This window comes from Leucopleurus acutus, assembly GCF_964270905.1.
Source record: "Leucopleurus acutus genome assembly, chromosome: 3".
In the NCBI taxonomy this organism is placed as follows: Eukaryota; Metazoa; Chordata; class Mammalia; order Artiodactyla; family Delphinidae; genus Leucopleurus; species Leucopleurus acutus.
Genome location: NC_139145.1, coordinates 198,453 through 214,725, shown reverse-complemented (window position 1 = coordinate 214,725; position 16,273 = coordinate 198,453). Strand labels below are relative to the sequence as shown.

General features: G+C 59.9%; 1 protein-coding gene across 2 annotated transcripts; it reads left to right on the top strand.

Moving 5' to 3' along the window:
• Positions 1-1,191: 1,191 nt before the first annotated feature.
• On the top strand, positions 1,192-14,687 carry MIER2 (MIER family member 2). Of its 2 annotated transcripts, XM_082835148.1 has the most exons (13): positions 1,192-1,279; positions 1,967-2,109; positions 5,437-5,562; positions 5,994-6,117; positions 6,628-6,719; positions 6,988-7,057; positions 10,441-10,592; positions 10,707-10,788; positions 10,888-10,982; positions 12,605-12,729; positions 12,813-12,946; positions 13,748-14,189; positions 14,634-14,687. In XM_082835148.1, exons 2-13 carry the CDS (start codon positions 1,975-1,977, stop codon positions 14,653-14,655), a joined length of 1,599 nt encoding a protein of 532 aa, XP_082691274.1. In that variant the 5' UTR covers positions 1,192-1,279; positions 1,967-1,974; the 3' UTR covers positions 14,656-14,687. The 2 variants fall into 2 exon arrangements, with proteins under 2 accessions (XP_082691274.1, XP_082691273.1); XM_082835147.1 differs by having other exon boundaries at positions 1,195-1,279; positions 10,441-10,788.
• Positions 14,688-16,273: the final 1,586 nt, after the last annotated feature.

The following is a 16,273-nucleotide window of genomic DNA, read 5'->3' as shown; positions in this document are numbered from 1 at the left end:
TTTATTTACTTATTTATTTGGCTGCCCTGGGTCTTTGGTTGCAGCATGCGGGATCTTTAGTTGTGGCATGTGAACTCTTAGTTGTGGCATTTGGGATCTAGTTCCCTGACCAGGGATTGAACCCAGGACCCCTGCGTTGGGAGCGTGGACTCTCAGCTACTGGACCACCAGGGAAGTCCCAGTGGTAGCTGTTATGATGCTTTCATTTGTACTTTTAAAAAATTTCAGGTATAACTTATGTGCTTCAAAATATACCCATCTAAAATGTTTAATTCAGTGATTATTAGTATGTTCACAAAGTTTTGAGCCCTTCACTTTTGTCTGGAACATTCCATCACCCCAGAAAAACACCTGACCCCATCAGCAGCCACCCCAGCCCCTGACAACCAGGAACCCACTGTCTGTCTGCGGATTTGCCTGTTCTGGATGTTTCCCATCAGTGGAATCACACCCTGTGTGTCCTTCTGTGTCTGGCTTCTCTCACTGAGCATCGTGTTCTCAGGGTCTGTCCACCTGGTAGCGAGTGTCAGTGCTTCACCCCTTTTCATGGCCAAGTAATATTTTATCATAAGGATGGACCACGTCTTGTTTATTCATTCACCTGGTGATGGGCATTTGGGTGTTTACACATTTTGGCTGTGGTAAGTCATGCTTCTGTGAACATGTGTGTACACCTTTTATGGACACATGTTTTTGGTTCTTTGGGGTGTGTACCTAGGAGTAGAATTAATTGCTGGGTCATTTGGTAACTGTTTACTTTTGGAGGAATTCCCAGATTTCTCCATAGTGGCTGTTCGCTTTTTTAAGACAAAGTTTCGGAGGCTGGTCCCTTGTGCAGTGGCTGTGGTGTCAGCACCTGGCTGCGGGGTGTGGCACCAGGGCTGTGTGTGGGCCTGGGTCACCTGGGCCCCGTGTCCTGGGCTGTGATCAGCACTGCTGGTGGCCGGCCGTCCCTGGCTCCTCACGGTGCCTGTGGGTGCCGTTCCCGCCGCCGGCCCTAGGCCCTCCCTGCCTGTCTCCGCAGGGACGCTTGGACTCCAGCGCAGCTACACACCTGGCCCGCCTTGACCCCCGCCCCAGCCCGCGGAGGCCTTCTGTTACCTGGTGCCCCATGCCCCCGGGGCTGGCTCTGACCCTCCACCGCCCTGTCTGGCCGCGGGGCCCTAATCCTGCTCGTCTCCTCTGCAGGCCTCCTCGCTAGAGAGGCGGAGCCCTGGCCTGGCCTCTTGCCTCTCTCACAGCCTGTGCCCTGGGGAGCCCGGCTTGCAGACCACAGCAGGTACCTTCCTCCCTGGGGCCTGGGCCTTGGCAGGTGCGAGAGACGGCTCGCTGGCCCCTGGAGCCTCGGGATGGGGCGTGCGGGCGGGGTGGCCAGGGCTGTCTCCTGTTGTCCAGACCGAGTGCCTCCGTTCTCCAGAGCTTCCTGGCCAACCCCGGGCCCAGGCTGTGGGTGGGGGCTGCAGGAGGGGGCGGTGCTGGGCAGGCACTCTCCCTCCCCGGGGCCCTGCGCCTCCCCTGAGCTGGCCGCCTGCCCCTCCCGTCTGCTCCCTGTGGCTCTGCCCCGCTCTGCTGCACTCGGGACCCACATGCAGGTCCAGCCTGGGCCCTCACTGCTCCCTGGCTGGGGTTGAGTGAGACCTAGCTATTTCCTTTTTTGTTTTGTTTCTTCTGAAAATCAACTCATTGAAGACCAGTCATGGAGAGAGAGCAGTGAACACATCCTGGTTCTTTGGGGAAAACCCCAGATCTGGTCACGTCCCCCAGCTGCTGGGCCGAGGCCAGAGGAGGGCCAAGCATCGGTTGGGCTGCTGCGTGCCGACCCCGGCCCACATGGACACACGCGCGTGCATACACCCCTGTGGTGGCAGCTGGGCCCCCGAGGCTTCCTTCGCCCTGTGGTCATCTGCAGAAGCTCAGTGGTTGGGATGGTGGCAAGGAGCTCACGCGGGCCTATGTCTCTCCACAGTGGTGTCCATGGGGTCCGCAGACCATCAGTTCCACCTGGCAGAGATCCTGTCTCGGAACTACGGTGTCCAGGAGGAGCATGAAGGGGCTGCGCGGGGCCCAGAGAAGCCGGAGGAGGAGCTAGAGAAGGACTTCGTCTCCCAGGTACCCGGTGGGCGGGGCGTCCAGGGGGCATCGCCGCTGCTCCGTCCGCCTAGTCTCTGAGCTCCTCGGACTCCACGGCGACCTGTGCCGCCGACCCTCTGTCTGCACAGGCCAGACCATGCTGGGCACTGAGGTCAAGGGATGGACCAGGCCAGTCCCGCCTTCATGGGGCGCTGGGCTCCAGACGAGCGGGTGGCTGGACATTGAACTCACTGTTCTCAAACTTTTTGCCCGCAGAACTCGCTTTTGTGCTCTTAAAAATTATTGAGGGTCTCAAGGAGCTTTGTTTATGTTGGTGATACGACAAACCCATTGTTAGTAGAAAGAACACATTTTTAGGAAAATGAAAAATAACTATTTTCCAGACAAAACAATTAGGGAGAAGAGTAGACTAGTTTGACATTTTTGTAAATCTCTGTGAACGCTGTCTTTTAAGGCAGACGTTAGTCTGCTGTGATTTGTTCTTTTGGTTAAAGTGTAAATCTAGCCTCATATAGATCTGTTCTGGTTATTTTTTTTTTAAATTTATTTATTTATTTATTTATTTATTTATTTATTTATTTTGGGCTGTGTTGGGTCTTCGCTTCTGTGCGAGGGCTTTCTCTAGTTGCGGCCAGCGGGGACCGCTCACTGTCGTGGCCTCTCTTGTTGCCGAGCACAGGCTCAGCAGTTGTGGCTCATGGGCCCAGTTGCTCCGTGGCATGTGGGAATCTTCCCAGACCAGGGCTCGAACCCGTGTCCCCTGCATTGGCAGGCGGACTCTCAACCACTGCACCACCAGGGAAGCCCTGAGGGCGGAGTATTTAACAATCTTTTCAGATAACTGTGGATATTCTTTGATGCTGCTCCAAGATGCAGCAAGTGGTAGTTTTGTGAAGTGAATTCTATAAGCAGATCCAGGAAAGTTTCTGTCCTTGGTGTTAAGATCCATTGGTCTTGAACCGTGTGTGATTTTGTCACCTTCTGCGTGGATGAGATGTTTGGTGAATATTGGTTCTGTGACGTATGAATCTTCCACATGTCCACAGAGTTCACTGTATGAAATCTAGAAAGCGCACTTTGTTAATACCACAGACTGTGCTGCTTAAACTATAGACATTTATTTTCGTGCAGTTTTGGAGGCCAGAAGTCCCAGACCAGGGCCTGGCAAGGCTGTGTCTGGTGGGGGCCTGCTTCACGGCTGCAGACGCTGCTTCTCGCCGTGTCCTCTCGGGGAGAGCTAGCTCTCTGGTGTCTCTTCTTATGAGGACACTGATCCTGTTGCATCAGGGCTCCATCCTTGTGGCCTCATTTAACTTCATTTATTTCCGTAAAGGCCCCATCTCCAAACGCAGTCACATTGGAGCTTCATCATATCAATTTGGGGCGGGGGGACACACAGACATTCAGGCCATTAAATGTCAACACTGATCTCACCAGATGTCTTTTAAGTCCTGGGACTTGAGTGGTTTTTTGTTTGTTTTTTTGCGGTACGCGGGCCTCTCACTGTTGTGGCCTCTCCCGTTGCGGAGCACAGGCTCCGGACGCGCAGGCTCAGCGGCCATGGCTCACGGGCCCAGCCGCTCTGCGACACGTGGGATCCTCCCGGACCGGGGCACGAACCCGTGTCCCCTGCATCGGCAGGCGGACTCTCAACCAGTGCGCCACCAGGGAAGCCCTGAGTGTTTTTTTAAGGAGTAATCATAGGGCATTTATTTAGCTTGGTGCTGTGTATCACTTGGTGCCCATTTGGTCTTATAACCAAAACATGTCTTCTGTTCAAAAAAGAAAAATCAGTTTTAAGGAGTTCAGCTTGAATTCAGAACTTCTCAAAAGTAACCAAAAAGAAAAAAAATCAGCTATTCATTAGCTAAATTACCTCAGCTATGCTTTCTTCAGGGAAGTTCCCTGGAGGTCCAGTGGTTAGGACTCTGCGCTTTCACTGATGTGACCCGAGTTCAATCCCTGATCAGGTAATTGAGATCCCCCAAGGCATGCGGCACGGCCAAAAAAAAAAAAAAAAATTTCTTCAGATATAATTTTTGTGAACTGATTAAAAGAAAGAACTTAATATCCAAAGCAAAATGAGAAACACCTGCCTTTTATATTCCCTCACCAGCGGGCATTGTGGTTTATGAAGTTCACGCTGTCACATCCAAGTTTTCCACAATTGGAATTTTGTGCTTGAAAGCTTTTACGCTGAGTTTTACTCCGTCAAGAAGCGCAGTCGGTGGTCTCCCTCGTCTGGCCAGTGCCTGGCAGGAGGCGGGAGTTGTCCGCCAGCCCTGAGCTCCAGGGTGCCGTCTCAATTACTCCCTTTTCCTCCCACAGAAGATCAAAACGACACCCGCTCAGGGTGAGCTTTCATAAAATCCATAGCGTCACACAGGCATTGCAGGGTGTTCTTTAGTGAGACGGGCATCTCTTGAAGCCCTTAGTGAGCACGGTGATGCTCGCGCACTTTGGTGCTCCTGCCCTGACCTCAAAGGCTGCCCCAGCCGCCCCCGTGCTGCTCCTCAGGTTGCTTCCCGGGGAGCCACCATGTCAGCTCCCACCCCACCCACAGGTGCACAGTTAGAAACTGGGAGAGGCACGGGGCGTGTGCAGGAGGCTGGAAGCCGACTGAGACCCTCAGCGGTCAGGACGCAGCATGGCCAGTGGCACTGGCCTCGAGCAGGCGAGGTTTGCAGAAACAGGACTGGAAAGCAGTACCGGAGTGGAAGGTAGTGGTAGTTTTTGCCTCTTCCTTCCCGGTAATTAAGGGTCTTATTTCTGTCTCTTGTCATATCGCGGTGGCTCCAAGTGTCAGCAGTGTTAGGCAGCCGTGGGGCCCTCGAGCGTCCTCTTGTTTGTTGTTGGTGCGGCGAGGGTCAGCCGCATCTCTGTTACATTGATGAGGCGTCCATCTCTTTACTTAGCATACTGAGGGTTTTAAAAAATCAGGAGTGATGTTGGTTTGACCAGATGCCCTTTTTACGTTCATTAAAGGACCATGTTTTTCCCCTTCTTGTTTATTGGTGTCCCGTGTGGTGACAGTTGATTTCCAGACACTGGGTGTCCTCGCAGTGCTTGAGTGGAGCTTGCACAGGCCTGGGCGGGGAGGTGGAGGTGGACGGGAGCCTGCCCAGCTCTGCCCTTCGCGGCCAGGGGTGTTGGGCAGACAGTGGATGCCTCTGGGCTCAGGTGTCTCATCGGTTCCCTCCTGGGGCTGTGAGGGGCCCTTAGATGAGGGGCTGGGCCTGTGGTTTGGCTGGGGTGAGTCCCTGTGACTGGTCGTGGGGCTGACGGGCTCAGGGGTGGGGGAGCAGAGCCCCAGAGCAGCCCTGCCGACAGAGCCCTGCCCCCCAGAGCGGCGACATGCCCCTTGACGAGCTGCTGGCCCTCTACGGCTACGAGCCCTCGGACCCCATCTCGGAGCGCCAGAGTGAGGGCAGCGACGCCACAACCAACCTCCCGGACATGACCCTGGACAAGGTGAGGGGTCGGTTCTGGGGGTGGGCAGGAAGGCCCTAGACAGACAGAAGCGCGGCTTATAGCCTGGCAGTGTGGGTATAGCTAGTGCTGCTGGCTCTGGCCACACACCCAGGGTCAGGGTGGTCGCAGGGACGGCTCTGGGAGGGAGAGACGCTCCGGGTCCCGAGCAGGTCGTGGCCTGGCCAGAAGGGAGGGGCTCTGACTGTCCTCAGCCTCGGGCGGAGGCCATGTCCCTCCCCGACTCAGTGCCCCTGGCTGGCCCGCCCTTGTGCAAGTGCTTCGTCCGCGGAGCAGGGAGAGCAGCCCCGTGGGAGCCCTGCACGCCTAGAGGGAGGCTCGTCCGCCTTGGCACCACCACTGCTGTTCGGGTTAGGGTTATTTGAGATTGTTAAAACAAACTGCAAAAACGTTCTCTACTTTCTTGTTAAAAGGAACAAATAGCGAAGGATTTGCTTTCAGGGGAAGAAGAGGAAGAAACACAGTCCTCAGCCGATGACCTCACCCCATCTGTGACCTCCCATGAGGCCTCTGACCTTTTCCCTAATCAGAGTGGACGTAGGTGTCCCACCCACTCCTACCCCTGGGCCGCTGGGGACACAGACATCGGGACCCCTGGGGGTGCCCTGCTCCTGTTCGAGCCCCTGTAGGGACCCCTCTCCCCTGCCCCGCCCTGCCCTGCCAGTGAGCTGAGGCTGGTGACCTTGGTTTATGTGAGGAGGGAACGTGTTGGTTCCTGTGCCTGAAAGTCCCTTAGATCCAGGGCAGCGTCCTCGGGCCATGCGTCCCTCACTCCCTGTGCGTCTCTGTGGCCTGAGCAGGGGCAGCGTGAGGTGCTGGGGGTCTAGGCCCCTGGTTTACGACTGCAGCAGAGGGCGGCCTCCTGAGTCCCCGCTTCTGTGCCCGTCACAGCCCGTCACCCGGCCAGGGCCTGGACCCAGCTGCTTCTCAGGAGGGGCACACGTGGGGGTCAGGTGGATGGAGAATGGGGTGGAGGCCCTGGGGTCTGCTGGCTGGGGGGCCGCGCGGGGCCGAGGAGGTGCCTCACCTGCTCCTGTTTCCCCAAAGCCCGCTTCCTGCCTGATGCAGACAAGGAGCCTGGCTCCTCCAGCTCGTCGGACACCGAGGAGGACCCGCTTCCCGCCAACAAGTGTAAGAAGGTACGCGGCCCTGACCCTGCGGCGCCCTCAGCGCGGCCTCTGCTGGGCTGGGGCTCGACTGCGAGTGAGTGCCGTAGCCCCGAGGCCCCCCCGCCCCTGCCTCAGGACTGGCTGCACTGGACACAGTCACACACACAGCTGGCCTCTGCCTCCCACCTCACACCTCGGGCCAGGCGGCCTGGCTCTGGGTGGCAGCCTGCAGCCCCCATCAGCACCGCGCGCCTGGGCCTCCGTCTGCCCTGACTCTCCTGGGCCTTTGCCTTTGCAGGAGATCATGGTTGGGCCTCAGTTCCAAGCCGACCTCAGCAAGCTGCACTCGAACCGTCAGGGTGAGAAGCGTAAGTGGCCTGGGAGGTGGGGGACAGGGAGCAGGAGAAGTGCCAACCCCACTCCTCTAGGAGAGACTCCCGGGTCCAGCCAGAGCCAGTTCCCAGGTCCTCGGAGCGAGCCTGAGGGTCCTGGCCCAGGTCCGGTGGCCACCTCCCCGGGGCAGCTGAGCCTGCAGGACACTCTGGGAAGTGGCTGTCCCTCCCCGCTGGCTGGTCCTGGGCCCTGTGGGCCACCCACCCCCAGGGCTGCTGCGCTTGTTCCCCTGGGTGTGTGGGCTCTTCCCACGTCACCCACGCGTCAGTCCCTCACCTTGTCCAGGACTCGTCCCACATGCCCTCCAGAGACGTGTGTGTTTCTGCGTTCTGCCTGGCCCTGTTCTTCAGGGCGCTCACCATCCTGGACTTGTAGTCTGTCTGTCTCTCGATCCCGCTGGCATGAATGTGCGTTGCGTACGCTACGGTGTTGGGTTCCCTCGTGTGCACGTGCCACGCCACGTTGCCTCATCCTCCTGCTGGTCAGTGTTCACGGTGGTTTGCCCTGTGGTTGTCTTCGTGGACACACACACTTGTTCCTGGGGCGTCATCAGTAGGCACCGAGTGGGGCCCCCGCTCGCCAGCAGCGTGGGAGTTCCAGTTGCTCTATGTCTTCATCAGCGCTTGGTGTGGTCTGCCTTGTTGACGGGTGTGGAGTTGTGCCCCGTTGTGGCTTTAATTTGCAATTACTGGCCACTTGGTGTCTCTTGGGAGGAGCCTGCTGAGGCCTTTCCCCTTTTCAATTGGGTTGCCTTTCTCTGGTGACTTTCTGTGTGGATGCACATCCTTGGTTGGCTGTGTGCACGGCAGACGTTTTCTCCCAGTCTGTGGTGTCTGATTTCAGTGAAATCCAGCTTATCTTTATTTTAGCCACAATGTGTTTGTATGCTGTCTAGGGAGTCTGCAGGTCTTGAAGATATGTTCTTTTATTTCCCCTTTTATGTTGGCATCTATGATCTAATTTAATTTTAATGTATGGTTGGAGGTATGGGTCAGGGTTGACCCCACCACCACCACCCCCAGCCCTGCATATGGAAAAGTCCATTCTTTCCCCCACTGAATTGCAGTGGTGCCTTTATCAGGAATCGTGTCCGTAATGTATATCTGCCTTTTGGGGCTTCTCTTCTGTTCTCTTGTCTAACCCTGGGGTCCTTACCACTCTCTTAATTATTGCAGCTTTGAAGTTAGTCTGAGATGGTGCAAACCCTCCAACTTTGTAACTTTTATTTGTATGTCCACATAAGTTTTCAAATTAGCTTGTCATTTGTCTCAAAAATGCCTGCTAGGATTTTGATTATGGTTGCATTGGCTCTTTATTAATTTGGGGGAGATTGATACATTAACGATACTGACACTTCCAGTTCACAAACATAGCTTACTTCTCTGCTTAGGTCTTGTTATTTTCGGCAGTTTTTAGAGTTTTCAGTATAGCAGTCTTGTGAAATGCAGAAATGCAGTTTATTATTTTAAGTAATCTTGTACACAGTGACTTGGCTAAATTCACTTACTAATTTTATTATCTTGTAGATTCTTTTGCACTTTTAGACATATACAATCATATCATTTGTGTATGATAACTTTACGTCTTTCTTTGTGATCTTTTTATGTTTTATTTTTCTTGCATTACTGCACTGACTCCTTTTTGTGTGTGTGTGCGTGTGTGTTTTTAATACATTTATTTATTTCTTTATTTTTGGCTGTGTTGGGTCTTCATTGCTGTGTGCGGGCTCTCTCTAGTCACGGTGAGCGGGGGCTACTCTTCGTTGCGGTGCGTGGGCTTCTCATTGTGGTGGCTTCTCTTGTTGTGGAGCATGGGCTCTAGGTGCGTGGCTTCAGTAGTTGTGGCATGTGGGCTCAGTAGTTGTGGCTCGTGGGCTCTAGAGTGCAGGCTCAGTAGTTGTGGCGCACAGGTTTAGTTGCTCCGCGGCATGTGGGATCTTCCCGGACCAGGGCTCGAACCAGTGTCCCCTGCATTGGCAGGTGCTTAACCACTGCACCACTGCTTGGCCATTATCTCTTCAAAATTGGTCCTGTGCTTTGTCCTCTTCCTCCATGACTCAGTTATACATGTCTTAGGTTGCTTGACCATCTTACACATGTCCCACACTATGTTCTCTTTAAGCTTCAGTTTGATTTTTTTGAATGGAATTCTTTCCATTCCATCACGTCTTCTGCTGCTGTTGAAGCTGCCCAGTGGGTTCATAATTCACACACTGCATTTTCCAGCCCTGGAATGTCCATGTGATTCTTTTGAATTGATTTCAGTTCCAGCTTTCCATTGATTTTGTCCTTTTCCCTAAAGCGTTGATCATAGTTATACTGAAGTCCTGTCTGCTAACTCTGATGTCCAGCTGTTTGTGGAGTTATGTGTTGTCACGTGGTTTACCTCTCACCTTCACGCCATAGGTAGACACACGGCGATGGTGGCAGGTGTCGCTTTTTCTCTAGAGAGGGGCTGGGACTCGGGCTTGACTTTGCAGATGGAGAGAGGTGGTCGCAGGTCTACAGGGGCGCCAGCCCCAGAGTCGCTGGTTTCCTCACAAGAGCGAGTCCAGTATGGAGCCGGTTCCACTCTTCAGCCACTGCGCTGGTGTTTGGCTTGTTTAGTTTTTGGCCCCTGTGGTTCTTCCCGGAGTAATCAAGAGATGCTGACACTGGGGTCTCCCCAGGCTTGGCCCTGAACTCTCCCTTCTGCCTCTTGCTGCCACGTCCTTCCCCCCCGCTGGAGGCTGTCCCCCCCCGCCCCGCCCCAAAGCAGACTGCAGCCGGAGTCCCTTTCTTATCCTTCCTTAATGCACCTGCCCCCCTCCCCCGCCATGGCAGGACCTCTACTGCCCTCTCCTCCCCTCCCTCCTCTCCCCGGGAGGTCTGCTCTCACGTGGCTCGTGTGATGCTGATGCTGCGGTTATAGGGACTGAGGCAGCCGTGGGAGCTCTTGCCTGAGCGAGGCCGCTGGCACCCAGGTCTCCCCACTGTGCTTGATCGAGTCTGGGCTCTTCTCGCTGCTCCCTTGGGCCTCTGCCTTTCGCCTCCCTGAGCTCGTCCTGCAGCCCCTCCTCATGGGCCACGCTCAGAAGTCCCCCTTCCAGCCTGGGCTAGTTGCTGCCCCCTCTGGGACGCTGGCCTTGATAACTGGCTGCTCAGGGCCCACTGACCTCCCACCCCTTCCTGCCTTCCTGCCACCTCAAGCACCAGGTGCCCGGAGCTGGCCCTGTGAGACGCAGAGGTGGAGGCCCAGGCCCCGATGGGCCCTTGTCCTCCAGAGGGGCTGAGTTGGCCTGCTGGTGATGCTTTCGGGGAGGAGGTCAGAGGAGGTGCAGACTGCGTGCTGGCACGTGAACTTGCCCCCTCCTGCACAGTCTATGAGAATGAAGACCAGCTGCTCTGGGACCCCAGCATCCTTCCTGAGGGGGCGGTGGAGGAGTTCCTGTACCGGGCGGCGAAGCGGCGGTGGCGCGAGGTGGCTGAGTCTCAGCTCCCGGAGGGAGAGGCGGTGAAAGACAGCGAGCAGGTGGGCGGCCCTGGGGGCGGAGGAGCCATGGGGCGGGGGCCAGTGTGGTTGTGTGATTGTGACGAATTCAAGGGAAACCACTTGTCCTGGGCAATGGTGGCTCCCCTCCCCCAGGCACTGTATGAGCTGGTGAAATGCAACTTCAACGCCGAGGAGGCCCTGCGGAGGCTGCGGTTCAACGTGAAGGTGATCCGAGGTGAGCGCAGCCCCAGCCCCGGCCCCCCCACCCCCCACCCCCGCCACGGACCGCGCTGACCAACCCGCCCCCCTCCCCCCACCGCTCCAACCTTCGCAGACGGGCTGTGCGCCTGGAGCGAGGAGGAGCGCCGCAACTTCGAGCACGGCTTCCGTGTGCATGGCAAGAACTTCCACCTGATCCAGGCCAACAAGGTGAGGCCCTGCCCGCCCGCCTCCCGGCCCGCTGGGGGCTGCTCTGGGGCTGGAGGGCTTGGCCGCCGGCACAGTTGTTGTCTACCTGCAGCGGGAGTCAGAACGAACCGCAGGCTCGTGGTGGGCTCCCCGGCTCATCTAACTCTAGTTCCCCCATCCTCCGGAAAGGTTCCAATCTGGGGAAGGGTCTCGTGCCCACTGCCAGTCCCCCAGCGCTGACCCCCGCCTGGATCTCCCCCATCACCCCCTTGCCGTGGGGACTGAGGGTCTCCATGTTCACTCCATCCAGGGACACACGCTCTCCCACCATTGCACCAAATAGGCATGACCGAAGTGGCTGCTAATGCCAGGTCCCCATGCCCGTCTCCACATCCATGTCCCCCCCACCCCCGTCCTCCCCAGGCCCGTGTCCCTAACACCAGGCCTGGGTCACTGGTCTCCCCACACCCCACTTGGGTGCTCCCTGCCTGTGGCTCCCTTGTAATGACTCCCACGCTGACCTCTGTCACTGCCCCGGCCCTCTGCCCCCAGCCCTGGACGTCTGCCTGGCCAGGCACCCGTGGCTCGTCTGGGAACCTGGCTGTCCCTCTGCGCCGTTACAGTGGCTCCCACTCCGGCCCCTCGTCCCTGTCTTGTCTTGCTCCCCTGGGGCCGGCAGCCCTGCCACTCCCACTCCCCACAGGTGGAGGAGCAGGGCCTGGCTGGCACCGGGCTCACGCTTGCCGTCTGGGCGTCTTCCCTGGGAGGTTGCCGCGGGTGAGGGGCCCTCGCGGGGCTCTGTAGGACAGGGATGGTGCCCCTCTGACCGAACCCGGCACTGCCAGGCAGCACTTGGTCCTCTGGGACTGGCGCCCGCGCCTCCCGCCTCGCCTGTCCCATGGCGGAGGCCGCTTCTGCCCCAGAACCTGCTGGGCTGCTGCCTTTGTGTCCTGACCTGCTGGCTGCCGCACGCCCCCCACCCAGCTTAGGGCTGGTGACCTCTCTCCCACTGGAGTCTCAGGTCTGCCGTGAAGCTGGCCTCGGGGAGGCTCGTTGCACGAGGGGGTTTCGGTGAGAAGATCAGGCAGTCCCTGGATGCCCCTGCGCCTGCTTGTCTCAGCCCTCCCCAGGCACGGGCACTGGGTCCCGCGGGGGTGGGGTTGTCAGCTGCGGGCGCAGCCCTGGCCTTGCTGCGGGTGATCCTACGAGATGGGAAGACGCCCCGATCGCTCACCCTGGACACGAGCCCGTGGGGCGAGCTTGGCCTTCCAGGATGCAGGCCTGGCTTTTTGTGCTGCGTTGTAAATATGCCCTCAAGTTGGCTCACGCACCCGGCGTGCCCTTGTGCAGACGGCTCTCCCTGGAGCGCCAGTGACGCCCACGCTCAGTGAGAAGCGGGCTCGCTCCACGTGCTCTCTGGGCCGGGGTTGTCTGCCCCCCTCCGCCGGGCCCGTGAGGAACAGAGCACACGTGGGTGCAGCCGTCCTCGGGGTGTCTGGGGCGAGGGAGGCGGACGGTGGGTCTGGAGCCGAGGCCGGGCACAGAGCGGGGGCAGCTAGATGGGATGCCGAGCTAAGGGCACGGGGCGGTGGGGAGCAGGCTGGGAAGGGGCTGGGGGCCAAGCTGACCGGCACCGCCCGCAGGTGCGCACACGGTCCGTGGGCGAGTGCGTGGAGTATTACTACCTGTGGAAGAAGTCTGAGCGCTACGACTACTTCTCCCAGCAGACGCGGCTGGGCCGCCGGAAGTACGGCCCGTCGGGAACCACGTACGTGCCAGGTGCCCGCGGGGTGGTGGGGGAGGCGCCCTGGCCTGAGGCAGCCCCTGCCCTCACCTTTCCTCTCCCTGCAGGGATGCGGACCAGGACCTGGATGGCGGTGACCCCGATGGCCCTGGCCGCCCCCGCTCCTCGCCGCCCCTGCCTCTGCCCGCCACTGCCGACGGCCCGGGCCCTGAGCGGGACCCCCTGGCCCGGATGCGCACCGGTGAGTAGGGGGTGGCCCCTTTTCTCGGGGCGCTTCTCCCCGGCAGCCCAGCCTGGGCTGGTGGACACGGAGGAGTGAGTGGCATCCGGGGGCCAATGTCCCTTCAGCCCCACATGGTCTCACAGGGTGTCACACATGAGTCATCCTCGGGACTTGGCTCTCCACATGGGGGTACCCTGTGCGGCCTGGGGCCCAAGCGGGGCTGCTCTGCAGTCTCAGGTGGGAGCCCAGGGGGTGTTGTGCCCCCTTTGGTGTCTGGGCCCAGGGCCGTGCAGGAGCAGGACAGAGCCCAGCTGGTGACTGCAGTTTCTGAAGGGGACCTCAGGGGACAAGGATGCTGCTTTGTGGGTCTGCTGGACGCTGGGGCTTCCCCTGTTCTGGCTCCAGGGTCCAGTTGGGTCTGTGGTGTGCCCGGGGGGTTGTCCGCGTGCCTGGCCCCACGGCCGTGTGCGGGAGCTCCCCGAGTCCACACCCCTCTCACTCTGTGAACTGCTGCGTCCTGTCCTGCCCTACAAGATGGGGGTCACGACCTTCCCAGGCGGGGCCCTTAGCCTCAGTGTGCCCTTCCGGTGTGACAGGGCTTTTCTGCATCCCTGTGTGTCTTACGTGTTTGTGTGAGAGCGTTTTGTGAGGAGGGGTCCTTGGCTTTGCTGGACCCGGCAGGTTGGAGCCCCGCACCAGGCACAGCCTGAGGTGACTGTGGCTTTTGGGTGAGCAGGCCGTACCGGGTTGCCCTTGACCCGGTGGAACTGGGCGTGGGCGTTGTCAGGGCCTGGCCACAGCCATGTTCTCCCCCCACAGAGCCCCTGAGCATGGGCGGCAGCAGCACGTCTGGGAGTCTCGGCGCGCCCGGGGAGGCCTCCGACGGCCCCCCGTCCTCGGAGCCAGGGCCCTGTTCGTTCCAGCCACCGGACGTAGACACGCCCCCGGCTGTGCCCCTGCCTCGGCGGCCGCCAGCCCTGGCTGAGCCGGCCTTCTACTCCCCCACCACGGCCGCTTCAGAGCCTGGTGCCAGCCCGAGGCTGGCTGTGGACTTGGCCCTGCCCGGGGCCCTCCCCGAGGAGCTGCCCCTCATCTCCAGCCACGTGGATATGGACGGAGAGCCCGAGGAGGCCGTGGCCCCCGCACAGGTGGCTTTGTCGGTTGCCGAGTTTGGACTCATCGGTATCGGGGATGTGAATCCCTTCCTGGCCGCCCACCCCGCGTGCCCGGCCCCTGCGCTGCACTCGGAGCCCCTGTCACAGTGAGTGCGGCCCCTCCCCGCCCCACCCCCAGCTGCCATACCCCAGCCTCAGGCCAAGCTGGGGCCAGCGGGAGGGGTTGCCCCGGGGCCGAGGATGGCGTGGCCCGCGGAGCAGGCTAGTGGTTTCTTCAGCTTTATTCTGTCTTTATTTGGCTCATGTATCTTCCTGGCTAGTAATACATTCATGTGGCTCAGAATCCAAGAAGGTACAAACGGGGCCAGCGCCAGGTTCCTCCCGGCCCTGCCCAGGCGGCCGCCCAGGACAGTGCTGCCTCGAGAGGGGGAGGCCAGGCGGCTGTGCGGGCTGTGGGGGCAGACGGGCGGCGTCTGCCGTGAGGCAGGGGCGGGGCCGTGGTCCAGCCCGCGTCCCGCCCACACCCTGGTGCCGGGCCTCTTGCTCTGGGGTTGCACTGACCTCCTGTCTCTCCCTCTCTCCCCCTGCAGCTGTAACGTGATGACCTGTTGATCCCTGGCCACAGGCGGGCGTTTGTGGCCCAGATTGGACTTGGGGCCGCCGTGAGGCCTGCCTGTCAGTCTTCCTGACCCTCCCCTCCTCGCGGGCCTCCGGTAGCTCCTCTGCTCAGAGCACGTCAAGGACCGGGCTGAGCGGTGGCCCCTCCCCACGCCACACACGCACCAGCACTGCTGCCTGGCTCCAGCCTCTGCGCCCACCACGGGACCCATTGGGCGGCGGGGCGCGGAGGGCTGGCCCATCCAGCCAGCAGAGGCGAGGAAGGCGTCCGGGCCCCGCCAGGGACGTGGGGAGGTGGGGCCGGACGCCGCCCCTACCAGCAGCAGCCTCCGCCGGCACCCTCGGCACTCTGCTCGCCCGTCTCCCTGCGCCTGGCCGGACTTCGGGCTGCCCCCGCCCAGGGCTCAGGGGGCAGCTGCTACTCGGTGCCAAACCCTGTGGGGCACAGAGCCATATACCTCGATGTCGGCCCGCCCCGCCCTGACGTCCACCCGCTCTCTCCACTTCAGGAAAAGCCGCACTTTATGCCCCCACCCCACCCCCACCTCCACCCCGGGGCCCCCGGCAGCCTCGGGCGTGGGTCTGAGGACGCAGAACTCACAGCCCCTTGGTACCGAGGCCTGTCGCCTGCCGCACTGAGGGGCCCGGCTCCAGCCCGTTTCCCTGACCCCCTAGGTCGTGTTTCTGTTGAGGCTTCCTAGCAAGGTGGCTTGGGGGCCTGGGCCTTCTCCTCTCCAGCCTCCTCGTTTTATTTATGTTTCTGTTTACAAATCGGAGTGGGGTCCTCCAGGGGCAGGGCAGCGCTCCCGGCCCCGGTGTCACCAAGGGGGGGCTTTGGCTCGAGCCCGTCCGCAGGGCTGGACTCGACCTTCCCTCGGCCCACCAAGGACCACACTGTGAAGTGACAACTGCCTTGATCCCCTTGCTGTTTTATTTATTAAACTTGATTTGAAGCCCCGTGGGTGCCTCGTGGTGGGTCAGGTGGGTGGGACGCAAGGAGGTGCGGGTCCCCCGGTGGACCCCGTGCTGGGCCCCATCCAGGGACCTGGGGGCACGGGGGTCGTGGGGGAGCATGCTCTGTGTCTCAGTGACAGTGCGAGGGAGGTGGCCGTGCAAGTGGAGGTGACTTCCAAGCTGGACCCTGACGGGGACAGGCCTGCCTGTGAGCGCGTGTGAGGGCGAGGCTGGGGCCCCTGTGGAGACTGGACGGGGAGGGAGGCCGAGTGGAGGAGGCTCGGGGGCCAGTCGTGCTGGGTGTGTGGAGTCGGGGGTCAGTCCTGGCAGAGCTGGCTGTGCCAGCATGGGAGCCTGGGGCGTTTGGGTGGGACGGGAGGGATTGGAATGGTTGTGACGGAGCTTTCGGTCTGTTCGCGCTTTCAGTGCTTCAGAGGTGGTGGTTGCTGTCCTCTGGTTTCCTCCTTTCTCAGTAAGTGGCGTCTCCAGGCTGGCTTCTTGCCCCGCTCTGTGCGTTTAAGGTTCCTCCGTGGCTGTTCGTGGCTTCGTTGTTCACTGCTTCGTGCTGAGTGTGTGTTTTCTGGAACGGACTGTGGCGTTGCTCCGCTCACCTGCCCGAGGGCACCTCAGTGTCCTCGATGTGGTGGCGGTGGACGCA

Excerpts from the sequence above, each read along its gene's own strand:
- MIER2 (XM_082835147.1), top strand. The coding sequence starts at position 1,975 with ATGGGGTCCGCAGACCATCAGTTCCACCTGGCAGAGATCCTGTCTCGG. Across the intron at positions 6,720-6,987 it reads CCGCCAACAAGTGTAAGAAG|GAGATCATGGTTGGGCCTCA; the intron begins GTACGCGGCCCT and ends TTGCCTTTGCAG. Across the intron at positions 10,789-10,887 it reads CAACGTGAAGGTGATCCGAG|ACGGGCTGTGCGCCTGGAGC; the intron begins GTGAGCGCAGCC and ends CAACCTTCGCAG.